Source organism: Siphateles boraxobius, unplaced genomic scaffold, assembly GCF_051911475.1.
Source record: "Siphateles boraxobius isolate OS27281-9 unplaced genomic scaffold, OSU_SipBor_1 9, whole genome shotgun sequence".
Lineage (NCBI taxonomy): Eukaryota > Metazoa > Chordata > Actinopteri > Cypriniformes > Leuciscidae > Siphateles > Siphateles boraxobius.
In genome coordinates this window covers 25,931,376-25,943,994 of record NW_027509219.1, presented here as the reverse complement: position 1 = coordinate 25,943,994, position 12,619 = coordinate 25,931,376, and the positions used below count along the sequence as shown (strand labels likewise).

Below are 12,619 nucleotides of genomic sequence, written 5' to 3'. Positions count from 1 at the left end.
TCCAACAAAATCGTTCAAAGATTGATTCCTAGCAAACTTTGGCAAATCCTGAGGCAAATTCTTCTACAGAAAAGCTCATTGTAAAAGCATACAAACTTGCAAATACAACTTTTCTCAGTAGCAGACTGATAAAAACCAGTGCACCCTGACTCCTGGAAGCCAGCCAATCAGAGAGAAGCTAGTGATTTCAGCCAGTTTTTTCCATTTTTGTGCGCAATATGCATCGTGGGTGGTTCTTTTCTCGTTTCTTGACTGCTTCCGAGAAACGGTTTCGTCAGTGTTTGCACGTAAAGGCTGTGACCCACCTGTTGGAGGGCGTGGAGAAGACAGCGAGGATGATATCCCTGCCATGCATGCGAATGATAGGACTGGTGGAATGCAGGAGGTTGAAGTAGAAGTGTGAGTCTCCTGGTATTGAGCAGTTCAGCCGAGCTTTCAGGAAGGACGTCCATTGCTTTTCGAGCACACGCTGCGAACCGCCCTGATCGGTTTTGCACACACGTGCTACGCGAGACACAACCACCTAAGGTCACAGAAAATGCAATAAACTTGCATATTAATTATGAATTTTAAGCATTTGATAGTACGCACATCAAACATTACTGAATCCTCTCCAAAAAAGCCCTAAATCTTTTAATCCTTGTGGATTTTAAGCAGATTTTGGAGAGTAGCTAGTCTGTGTAAAATGGGTAAGCTAATATAAATTAATTCATGAAAATGTCAGCATTCCCTAAAACGGGTTCGGCAAGTGATTTCAAAAGAGCTGAATCCAAAGTACAGTGGGTTTTTGTTCTCCTCAAGGTCCAGCAGTACAAAATGCTTGCGCAAGCACAATTCTGTTCTTGCAGAAGTCTTGTATTGCTAATTCTCACATAATAGGAACCCTTGTTAATGTGTCGATGTGTTTTTCTCAGGTTTCAGTAAATGATATTACGAATGGTATTTCAGTTGCCCTGAAAAAGAACAACTTAAATTACACTCAAAACAGCTTTAGAGGGCATGATTATTAAATTAAACATTCAGCAAAAAAACAGGGAAAAGGTCATACTGCAGTCTGACTGGAAATACAGTAGTTAGTATTGACATTTGAATAATATTGCCAGACTGGACATACGGTAACACAATTTCAGATTACTCCCACTATTTTTTCCTTGATCTTTCTCTACCGATCCCACAGGAAGGTTTAACTCCAATTTTCTCTTCTGCACCCCAGGAATTTTATGTTTATATTTATGCATTTGGCAGATGTTTCATCCAAACTAACTTACATTGCATTCAATGGATACATATGATCATTTCTCTGGGAATTGAAACTATGATCTTGGTGACATGTAACTGTTTAAGCAAGAGGAACTAAACTCAAATTCTTTATGAGACAACAAAATAGACAAATAAGACAATAGCTGACATGCGGTAAGATTAAAGAGCTATAAAATTAATGTGAATATCATAGCCCAAATCCTTTGCTCTTGGGAGAATTTATACTCTCTTAAAACTAAAGGTTCCAAAAGGCGTTTTTTGCAGTGATGCCATAGAAGAACCATTTTGGTTTCCCCAAAGGACCTCTAAGGGAACAGTTCTTAAAATAATAATGTGAAGAACATTTTAATAATCTAAAGAACCCTTTTCCCACTATAAATAAAATTTTGTGCAATGAAAAAATGAAATGGATGTTAAAGGTTTTTCATAGAACCATAAATGCCAATAAATAACTTTTAATTTTACAAGTGAATTGAAATGTATCCCTTCTGAGAGCAGACTGGCACTCTTTGGATGTCTTATAAAACTTTAGAAGAAACACATGTGAGAACATCGGGGACTTTTACTCATTATGATACCATAATGAGACTTGTGTTCTACCATCCTCTCACCTTCTCCAGGTAGTTGAACTCCATGGCCATCTCTCTGAAAAAGAAGTAGACATGCGGCCCCCATTCCACAGCATTCACAAAATACGGCTCTGAAACAGACCGACCAGGACCAAACCATTAGTATTTCCTGTTTAGGACACTTTACTGCTCTCTCAGATCACATGATTTTCAGAAGGGCTGATCTAACAGAACTACAGTGTTGAACTACAGGCTGCTTTCCAATAGGGCCATTAGCTCGTCAACGGACACACAAACCAAAAGAAGGAAAGTGAGGGCGTTTTGGGACAGGAAGTGACCCAGGACAGCAGGAGGGAGATTGAGTCAGGACACAGATGTGCTTTCTGCTGCATCAGTGAGAGATCACATCAGGCCACAGACCACAGGAGCAAAGGAAGATGGGAAGAAGAGGTGGATTTTGACACTGCTGACTCAGCTGTGGATTCTTAGAAAGGCTTATCGACCCTAACATTAATGCTCCACTCCAAAACCTAATGAGATGTCTAGCCCAGAATGCATTGTGAAAAATAAATCCAGAATGGAAGATGAGGCGAGATAATAATAATAAAAAAAGAATATAATTTAATATATCTGTTTTATTACTTAACATTATTAAATGAACGATATGCATACAATGTACTGTATATAAAAGCTCAAGCAAGAAATACTACATAAATTGAAGTGTGAAATAACTGCATAGTCCTCATTATATAAATTAACTATAGATTAATCCTTATTAAACCTACAAAAGTTATTCGGACAAGAGCACTAAGTGATTATCTCTTTTTGTTTTTTTCTTTGATGAACATTAACGGCACAGACTGTAGCAAGGATATTGACTGCTGTCACTTGAAGACCTGATGCACATGATGCTGATCTGACACCCATACGATTTTCTCTCTTTACGTTCATTTGAGTCTTTTTACCTCATTTAAGACTGTTCTTACAAGGGTACTTATAAAAACAAGCATTTTGTCATGATTTTGTGTTTTTGTCCATTCAAACACAATAAGACACAAAAGAGAACTTAAATCTTAACAATTTGAGAAGCGGCTTTCTGTGTGCCTGTTTCGGGTGTGTGTTCACAGAGAGCTGCTTCTCAGACAGTATGCTAGTAACCAAATGTGTTCTCTTGAGTTCTCGCGGAACCCAGATAGCATAATCATATACAATGCTCCGTTGATTCAGTTTAACGTTTTCATCATGTTAAACAGAATTTTTTTTGACAGCCCTAATATATACATTATATATATATATATATATATATATATATATATATATATATATAATATATATATATATATATATATATATATATATATATATATATATATATATTCAAAATGATCCCTTGTGACCATTCCATGAAAGTTAAGAGGCTGTCTTAGCAGGCAGTTGCCTATTTAGACAGTAGGCAACAAGGCAGCTCACTAGGTTTTGGAACAGTAAAGCCGTGTGTGGAAAATGCATTTTAACATCAGACATGACACATGCATTAAAACACTTAACTCTCTCTCAGACACATTATACACACACAAACAGCATTAATATTACATCCATGAGCTGACTCTGCAAGGCTTCCCCTTCCTGTCAACTAAAGTTTGAGTCTTCATTACCTCTAAACCATTTGGAGTCGTGTTTCACCGTGCGTAGGGCAGGATTGTCCCCCAGACTCCTGTAGATCACGGCATCAATGGCCAGAAAATCAGTCACTGTGGCGGTGTAGAGATTCCCCTCTGCAAAAACAGCACACAAACTATATCAAATATCTCTCTATATATTATGTAAACAGAGATATGTAGAGATAATATTATATAAAATATAATCTAATAGTAATATATATAACCTCTCTCAAAATAATAATATAATACATACATTTCCCCTTTTCCATCTAACAAATCCCCTTTGTGAATCAGAATACATATTTCATGCATCTCAGATATGCACATTAGGTGGTAAATTGATAAAACAACAGTTATTTTTAGTTGTTTAGCTTCCTTGCCTTCTCTGATGGATCAGCACTACCTTACAGACTAAAAATATGCTCTCAATATACTTTTTTCAGAGTAATGCATCTTCATACACTTAAAAAAAATTCATTTCCTTTAGGTTTGTCCAGGCAGGAAGCAGTAAAGCCATAATGTCGTGCAGGGAATGTGCAGGACAGCATATGTGCATGATTAGATTGAGAGATACACATAAATATTGTTCATAGACCGGCATGTAATTAAGTTAAAGAATAACAGCAGGGACATCAGCATTACCGCACTGCTGCATATCTATATATAGTCCTGTAATAATCAGTCATGTTCACTGTGTTAATCCAGAAAGCAACAGAATATGCTGGCGGAGTCTCACCTGCAAACAGGGCCACGTTGGCATGTTTCGGGTCATATGGGCATCTAGCCATCCCACTGACGGTTTCACCCACCATCTCAAGAGTGTCTCCCTGCATACACACACATAGAAAACACACTCATTAATTAGAGAAAAAAATGCCCAATGTGCAGAAAGTAGGTGAAAAACTAACACCATCAAAATAGATGTTATCCTCTGAAATAGTTGGCTAATACAAAAGCAGAAAGAGAGAAATAGTATCAAGTGTAGGAATAACAGAAGTTAAAACGTATGCATAAAATTTAATTTCAAAAACATCCACAGGCGATTTATAGCACAATAACAGTTCAAGCTGAAAATTACTCTCAGGCCATTACAACTAACTATAAATAAACCTGTGCACTCTCTTTCTCTTTCTCTCTTTCTCTCTCTCTCTCTCTCTCTCTCTCTCTCTCTCTCTCTCTCTCTCTCTCTCTCTCTCTCTCTCTCTCTATCATACATTTCTGTCTCTAGAGAGCCTCTTAAACTCTTGACAGGTGTAATGTTGCATCGCAGGTGTGCGATAATTCTTTTACTCAAATCTATGCCAGTGCGTTTTAGACCTGACAGACAGTTTCTTCATGTCCTCGAGAATTGCATACACAAACTTCTATCTTTCTGAATCCCTTGATGGAAATAGCGGCAGGTGGTTGTCAAGATCGAGGTGTCTGCAATTTTGCTCCCAAGCAGTTTCTCAAATTGCTACTAAATAGTGAAATTACTTAATGGAGGGAACGTAATTTGTTATAAAACTGCTTCCTATCTTCAGGCATTCAGTTTACAGTGTTTTTACATTTTAAATCCTTTAAAACCTTTAAAGAAGAGCATTTATTTTGAAACAGAAATCTTCTGTAACATTCTTACAAAAGAATCTTACTGATCCCAAACTTTTACATGGTGGTATAAAAATGTCATTATTATATTACATTACATTACATTATATTATATTATATTATATTATATTATAATATTCCAGGCTAGAATCCGGCAGAGTGGATGATTAGTAATTACTGTATGTGTTTTCCTTCTTTATCCAGTAGGTTGTATATTATTAGTGTGATTGGTTCAAAAGTCTGGCGCAGCATTTATGTTTCAAGTTGATGCCGCAGTTGGACCAGCAGCTAAGACCCTCCATTAATGTGACTCACGTACGCTGGGGGCGATGGAGTCACCAGCCAGATGGATGGAAGGCAACCAACACACATACACACACATACATATACACAGTCACACACACACACACACATACAGACGCACACACACACACACACACACACACACACACACACACACACACACACACACACACACACACACACACACACACACACACACACACACACACACACACACACACACACACAGACACACACAGTCTTGGATTCAAACAACGTACCCATTGAGTGGCATTACCATTCTTTTCGAATAAACAACCACGCACAGAAAACCGCATCTAGACTGATTAATGACAGCTCTCTGCTCTTGAGGTCATCAGAAACAGCTTGCTGCTTCTAGGCATGTTGACGGTCAGGCAGGTGTAAAAACAGAGTATAAACAAACGGCAGGGGAGATTGTTTTTTAGCTTGGGGGTTGTGAAGTGATTCCCATCCGGGTCAAAAATGCATAGTGACCCAATGAAGCCAGTCGTTTGGAACGATGCAGCAAGCAATGCTCTGAAATGCACTGTGAAGTTTTGAAGAAAGAAAGCAGTAAGGGAGAATGAAATAAAATATGTGTGAGAAATGTAATGGGCTGCAGAGAATAAAAAAAGTATGAAAAAATGTAATGAGAAAATACAGACCCCAAAAACATTGACAAAACTTAGGGGTAATGAAAGCACAGAGGGTGTGGTGAGGTTCTGAAACAATACATTTTTGTGCAAGCGTGTTTCAAGTATGCAGTACTCACTGTATAATTGGCACATAAGGGATTGAAGGCGTTGGTCCCGCAGATAAACAATCCGCCCTGCCGACTGAGGAGAACCTTCATGTAGTTACGGCACTCATCCTAAAAAATAGAAGAAGAAAGTCATTTGTCTCCTAAATCAAACTCTCTTGAACAAATTCCCCCTCAGAATGACATCACATATCTCAGCACTTTCAATTTTATTCCAAGGATTGTTTGCATCTGTACAAACAATTCACTTGGCAAACCAGAGGCACGCCACAATGAGTCATTCGGTTAAACCTCGCTCAATTGAACGCACATGTTTGAGCCCTGCACCTGTGAAGGGCTTTAAGAGATGTGAAATATAGATGAATTATGTCATGCTCCCCCACGTGCCACCCCCCACCGGTGTACCCCGCGTGTGCCCGCCAGCGTGGCACCATTTGATGGGCAGCAACCTGTGGGCAACGGGGCCTCATGATCACAGTAATCTGTTATCGAATGAAGAGAGAGAGTGAGGACGTGTGGAAGGAGCCGGAGGGGGAGAAGTGGGAGTGAGTGTTATTCCAGATGCTCAGGTCCTCACAGGGTTCTTGTTTTTCAGTGGAGAAAAGAGGAGAGAGAGAAATAGTACATGAGAGAAATCATTACCATCTAAAAATCAAAAAAAAATTTGATTATTAAATTTATTTAATTGAGTTACCTAAATTATTTAATTAAATATTTCTGGCTCAACTCCAACTTTCTGAAACTAAACATGGACAAGACTGAAATCATTATTACTGTAACCCTATTCCTTATTAGCAAAATCCCTACTGACTTTGCCTGTGATATTGCTGTTACTCTCATCAAATCCGTCCAGTACTGTTAAAAATCTTGGTGTTATTTTTTTCGATTCCTCTCTCACTTTTGAAACTCATATCAATTCTGCTATCACCAAATCTGCTATCACCACTTGCGTCGCATTGCCAAGCACCGTCCCTTCATTAGTGTTAAAAACGCTGAAATGGTTATCCATGCTTTCTTTTCATCCCGTCTTGACTAATGTAAAGTCCTTTTCATTGGTTTACCTGCTAGCTCCATTGCCAGTCTGCAATATATTCAAAACTCTGCTGCAAGAATACTCACCCACACCAAGCGTTCTGCCCATATTCCCCTATTCTGTTTGATCTCCACTGGCTACCAGTGGGCTTTCATATCAAGTACAAAATACTACTGCTCATTTTCAAATCATTGCATGGCTTGGCTCCTAGCTATCTCTGTAATCTGCATCTCCCCTACATCCTGACCCGATCACATCGGTCATCTGAATCTGGCCTTTACTCTGTCCCTCAGTGTCTTCTCTCATCTATGGGTGGTAGATCATTCAGTGTTACTGCCCTAAGTCTCTCTCCTGCATTAATAATATTTCTGAATTCAAATCCCTACTCAAAACTCATTTGTTTTTTGAATGTTATCATTCTTGAGCTGTGTTCTGTATTTCTCTGTACATGATTATGCTGATGTGTGCCACCCTGTCTATGTAATGCTCTTTTACTATCTTTGTATTGTCCTTCGTTTATTATTCTATTTTTCTTCTCTCTGCATACTATTGTCTTTCATTATTACCTGTTGTTTGTTACTATTATCTATACCTACCCTATTGCTGTTACCTTTTTTTCTTATTGTATCTACTTTGTTAAGCATCCTTGAGCAATGGAAAGGAGCTATATAAATAAAAAAATACAATTATTAGTTTCTAATGCTACTTTGTATGGCTTTATTTGTTAACGTATAATTTTTTTAACAAGTAATAATTAAAGCTGTACAAATTGTATCCTTTATTTGCACTATTGTTTTTTTACATTTATTTTAATGATCATATTGCTTTATCAATACCAATTATCATGCCAATAAAGAATGAGAATGAGTGCTAAAATTGTTGTTAATAGATCATTAACTAACAGCATAACAACTGATAACGCCACACTAAATATCATAAATGTCAGCCCACATTTCATTGAGCGTACATGGCCTATTAGTGTTTCTGTAAGACAGATGCTTTTTTTATCGTATTGGCATTGTGTGTAGGTGGTGTGGGTTTTGTGATGCAGATGTATCCTGTGTTTGTGTATTTGTGTGTTTGAGTCTCTGTAGTACCAATGCACCAAGACCTTATAACTCTACTCATAAAACCGATTCGACAAACTCCTCCAAGAGTCCAAACACTTGGCACAGCTCCTGGTCTTCTAAGCGATAAAGCACATACCGCGGATAAACAACAACGGCCTTCTCGTCTTCCTCCAGCTCTTCAATCACCATCACCTGGTCTTTCCAATTTCATCCCCTCGTTTCATATTTTCAAAGAGGCCTGATTCATTTACACACTATTCATTAGTCCATTAGGGGGTTCTCTCTATAGTGCTGGACGTCCTCTGCAATATCAACTGTCCTCTGCTTGGTGTTTCACAATAGCACTTTCCTCGTCCCTTTATTTTTCCTCTCCTACTACCAGTCCAATTATCCCTTTATCCTTCCTCTGTGTCCGTCTATAACCCTTTCCACTCCTGCAGCATTTCCCTTCCAGACTGTTCTTGTCTCTGCTTTTTCAATTTTTAGTAATTTATTGTCAAGATTCTAGCCAAAGCGCGTGCGCTCGCGCACACACACACACACACACACACACACACACACACACACACACACACACACACACACACACACACACACAAAAGCAGAGACAGAAAAAGTCTAGAACAAATTTGCTAATAATAGTAATGAAAAAATCATGTACAAAATAAAATAAAAAATGGAAAATAAAAATTGAGCATAAATTCACACAGACACACAAGCAGCGAAAAGAAATTTGTGTGTATATATATATATATATATATATATATATATATATATATATATATATATAGACAATGTTCAACATACGGTATAAAGTAAATTTTAAAAAATCTATTAAAATAAAAACAAAGTTATTCAATTCAATTGAACGAACTCTTAAATATGGTCTGTATCTTTAATATGGTTTATAAGGATGTGCAGCTTGAAAAAAATTTGAAAAAACAAATGCATTACTGCCCTCCCCTAGTAATACATTTGATCATTTTCTGCTAAAGTGGAAAAAAGCAGAATGAGGTCTGAAAGTTTTTTAGTATTTCTGGGAACTTGTCTCAGTGAAGGAGGTGAAGGTCTCTGTCTTAACCTCTCTGTGTCTATCTCAAGTCAGGTCTGTTTTATAAAAAAAGAAAAAGAAAAAAGTCTTCTCCTCTCTTCGACTTTCTACCCTGTACGCCATATTTCTTCAGCTTACAGGGCCTTGACTATCTATGCAAATTCTCACTGTTGGTGTCAAGTGCTAAATTATTTATACCGGGTCCTAGATAAGTTTACCACCCAACCTTGTGTGTGAGACAGCCTTAGTAAAAGGGCTGTCTTTCTGGCAGATATTTTTTTTCTAACAGATGCTGAGCTGAGGCTCAACAAGTGAATTCCTCCTCTTTCTCTTCCTCTCTGTTGAGTCTCTAGACATGACATCTACACCAACACCGCACATCTGCGCAAAGTACTCCCTACATTCCAAGATCACTGATATCTTTATATCTAAACACATTCTTTCAAAATGCAGTCCCACAATAACATCATAAACCATCCACAGACTGACAGTGCCTCAATGTGTCCAAAGCATGACGTCAGTATGAGATATAAGTGATAAAAGCTTTAAAATATTTTCAGCTGCCAGTTTCACTTTAATATTACTTGTATACTATTATTGTATTTATTAATATTTCGAATTAGCTTTCAGTTTTCTGTTCAGTTTAAGTTTTAGTAATTTTATGTGCTTTGTCAATTTTATTTATTTTAATTTAAATGTTTTATTTAATCTTTATTTCAATGAATGGAAACATTTTAGTTTACAAAACTGTGACCCTGGATCACAAAACCAGTCTTAAGTAGCACGGGTATATTTGTGGGAATAGCCAACAATACATGCTATGGGTCAAAATTATCAATTTTTCTTTTATGCCAAAAATCATTAGGATATTAAGTAAAGATCATGTTCCATGAAGATATTTTGTAAATTTCCTACCGTAAATGTATAAAACATTTATTTTTGTGAGTGAATGCAGCACAATCGCGAACATAAATGGACAACTTTAAAGGCGATTTCATCAATGTTGCCATTTTTTTGCAGATTCCAGATTTTCAAATAGTTGTATCTCAACCAAATATTGTCCTATCCTAACAAACCATACATCAATGGAAAGAGTATTTATTCAGCTTTCATGTGATGTATAAATCTCAATTTTAAAAAAATTATCCATGTGACTGGTTTTGTCATCCACTGTCAACTGTATAACAAGCAATGAACGACATAACATTGTTGATTGCTTTATTTCTATTTTTGCTCAATGCTCAATTTTGAGCATCATAAATAATGGCTGGAAATTAAGGACTTAAGTTTGCTTTGTTACAGCAAATTACTTTCACCGTGAACGTCGACTGACTGGATGGATACTGCACAATTCTGCACATCATTATCAACTACGAGCATAACTCATCTCACGGGTGTCCACTTAACCACTTTAGACACTGTTCCTCATAATAAAAGGGTCATATTTACAATAAGCAAAGCCAACTCTCAGAAGTTTCCATTATATGCTCAGCTGAGTATGTTACTCCAACCATGATAGAAGAGGGAATACTGCAGGAAAGAGCACAAGAAAGTTGTCAGAGACCTCTTTTCCCACTCTTAATCTCCCTCTTTTCCATGGCAATATTGTCATTCTAGAATTCTCTTTTCAGTGCCACAGCCTCAGTCAGACAGTGACCACATTAACAGCAGGGGCTAAATTAGTGCAAATCTACCAGGGAACACAGAGTAGGGTGTTGTGTTTGTGTAGGATTTGTATGTTAGCTATAAAAAGGATTGACTGAGAAAGAAAGAAAGAAAGAAAGAAAGAAAGAAAGAAAGAAAGAAAGAAAGAGATGGCCAAAAAATGAGGAGAAAATGATTGGAGTTTTGTGTATGTGAGAGAGAGGGATTGTGTGTATTTGTGTTTTTGCTCTAGGGCTAATCCACGCCCCCTCACACACTTTGATGCTGATGGTTGGTGAACACACCATGGGCTAACATCAACATTGAAAGCAGTGGCTCATTTAAATTGAGAATATTCAAATGCAGCTTTAATTTTATATGAAGAATGAATTTTCGGTTCAAAACAGTTGACTCAGAATCAGAATCCAGATTCAGAGTGGTTCTTTTAGATTTACAATTGAGATTCAGAATTCAGATTACATTAAGAACTGTTCATTTCTATTTACAGTCTATCTATATTTAAATTCAGAATTCAGTTTGGATCCTTTGGATTCAGAATCCAGATTATGTGGTTCTCACATACCCCTTTTCCACCAAAGCATTTTGAGAGCCGGTTCGGAGCCGGTGCCTACTCGCGAACCGGTTCTTTGTGTTTCGACAGCCAAAGAACCGGTTCTCAGCCAGGAAAACTGGTTCCAAAGCGGCACCAACTCTTTGCTGGACTAGAACCAGAGAACCGTTCTTTTACCACCGTGTCATGCTTACAGCGGGGCTGGAGGCGGGTTTAGATGTGTCCTAAACATATTTTATGACCGCAAAGCCAGGAGAAACATTTGCAGAAACACGATGTAGTCCACCATTGTAATTATTATGCTTGAAGTTGGCGCAAGCGTTTCTAGCTTTTTTTAAATTTTATTTTTTTATTGAAAACATTATGTAAGCAAAGAAGAAAACAGTCAAAATATAGAACAAATAAACGGAAAGAAAAAAAAGACACAAGACAGAGGTACATAACTAATCAGAAATTATTACATATCAAAGGAAAAGATTAAAAGACTTACTTATTTCAATTGTTTTTAAAGCCTTCATGGTACACAAGTTAGAGATAATCCCAAAATAATGTACTTGCTAGCGTTTCTGTATGGTGACGTACACAGTGACGTAACGACGTCGTTCGCTGGGCGCTCTAGTCAGTGGGAAAACAAACCGGTTCTGAGAAGGTTCGCAAGTTGAACCAACTCCAAACTAACGTTGAACCAGCACCAGTTCCGAACCAGTTCTTTTTTGGTGGAAAAGGGGTAACAGTGGTTCTCAGGACTCAGGATGTTTTTTAGATCCAGAATTTATATTATGTTTCGAATTGTTCACTTCTATAAAAAGTCAGTTTATATTCAGATTCAGAAGTCAGATTCAGTTTGGATTTCAGAAATTGGATCCTGAGTGATTATTTTACACATACAGAGAATATACTGTGCAGATTTAAAGTGTTTCACTTGGGTTCTTTGTAGATTTTCAATTCAGATTCAGAGTGGTTCTTTAATATTCAGCACATCCATGCAGGTGTGTGTAATTGGAAGTGCAGTAAGCTGCATCAGCACATTATCTGTAAAACAATCTGTCTAAGTGTTGTCAATCATAATGTGTCTAGAATTGGCATTGAATTTTATTTTCTGCATGCTTT

General features: G+C 37.4%; 1 protein-coding gene across 7 annotated transcripts in view; it reads right to left on the bottom strand.

Moving 5' to 3' along the window:
* The window catches only part of sema6bb (sema domain, transmembrane domain (TM), and cytoplasmic domain, (semaphorin) 6Bb), a 150,518-nt gene that overhangs the window by 40,546 nt on the left and 97,353 nt on the right, over nt 1-12,619 (bottom strand). For all 7 annotated transcript variants that reach the window (XM_077224157.1, XM_077224154.1, XM_077224155.1 and 4 more), the window contains 5 exons: nt 6,153-6,251; nt 4,227-4,317; nt 3,485-3,604; nt 1,872-1,960; nt 306-523 (listed from right to left, as the gene is read on the bottom strand). In XM_077224157.1, coding sequence (XP_077080272.1) covers nt 306-523; nt 1,872-1,960; nt 3,485-3,604; nt 4,227-4,317; nt 6,153-6,251 — 617 coding nt within the window. The remainder of the gene's footprint in view (nt 1-305; nt 524-1,871; nt 1,961-3,484; nt 3,605-4,226; nt 4,318-6,152; nt 6,252-12,619) is intronic.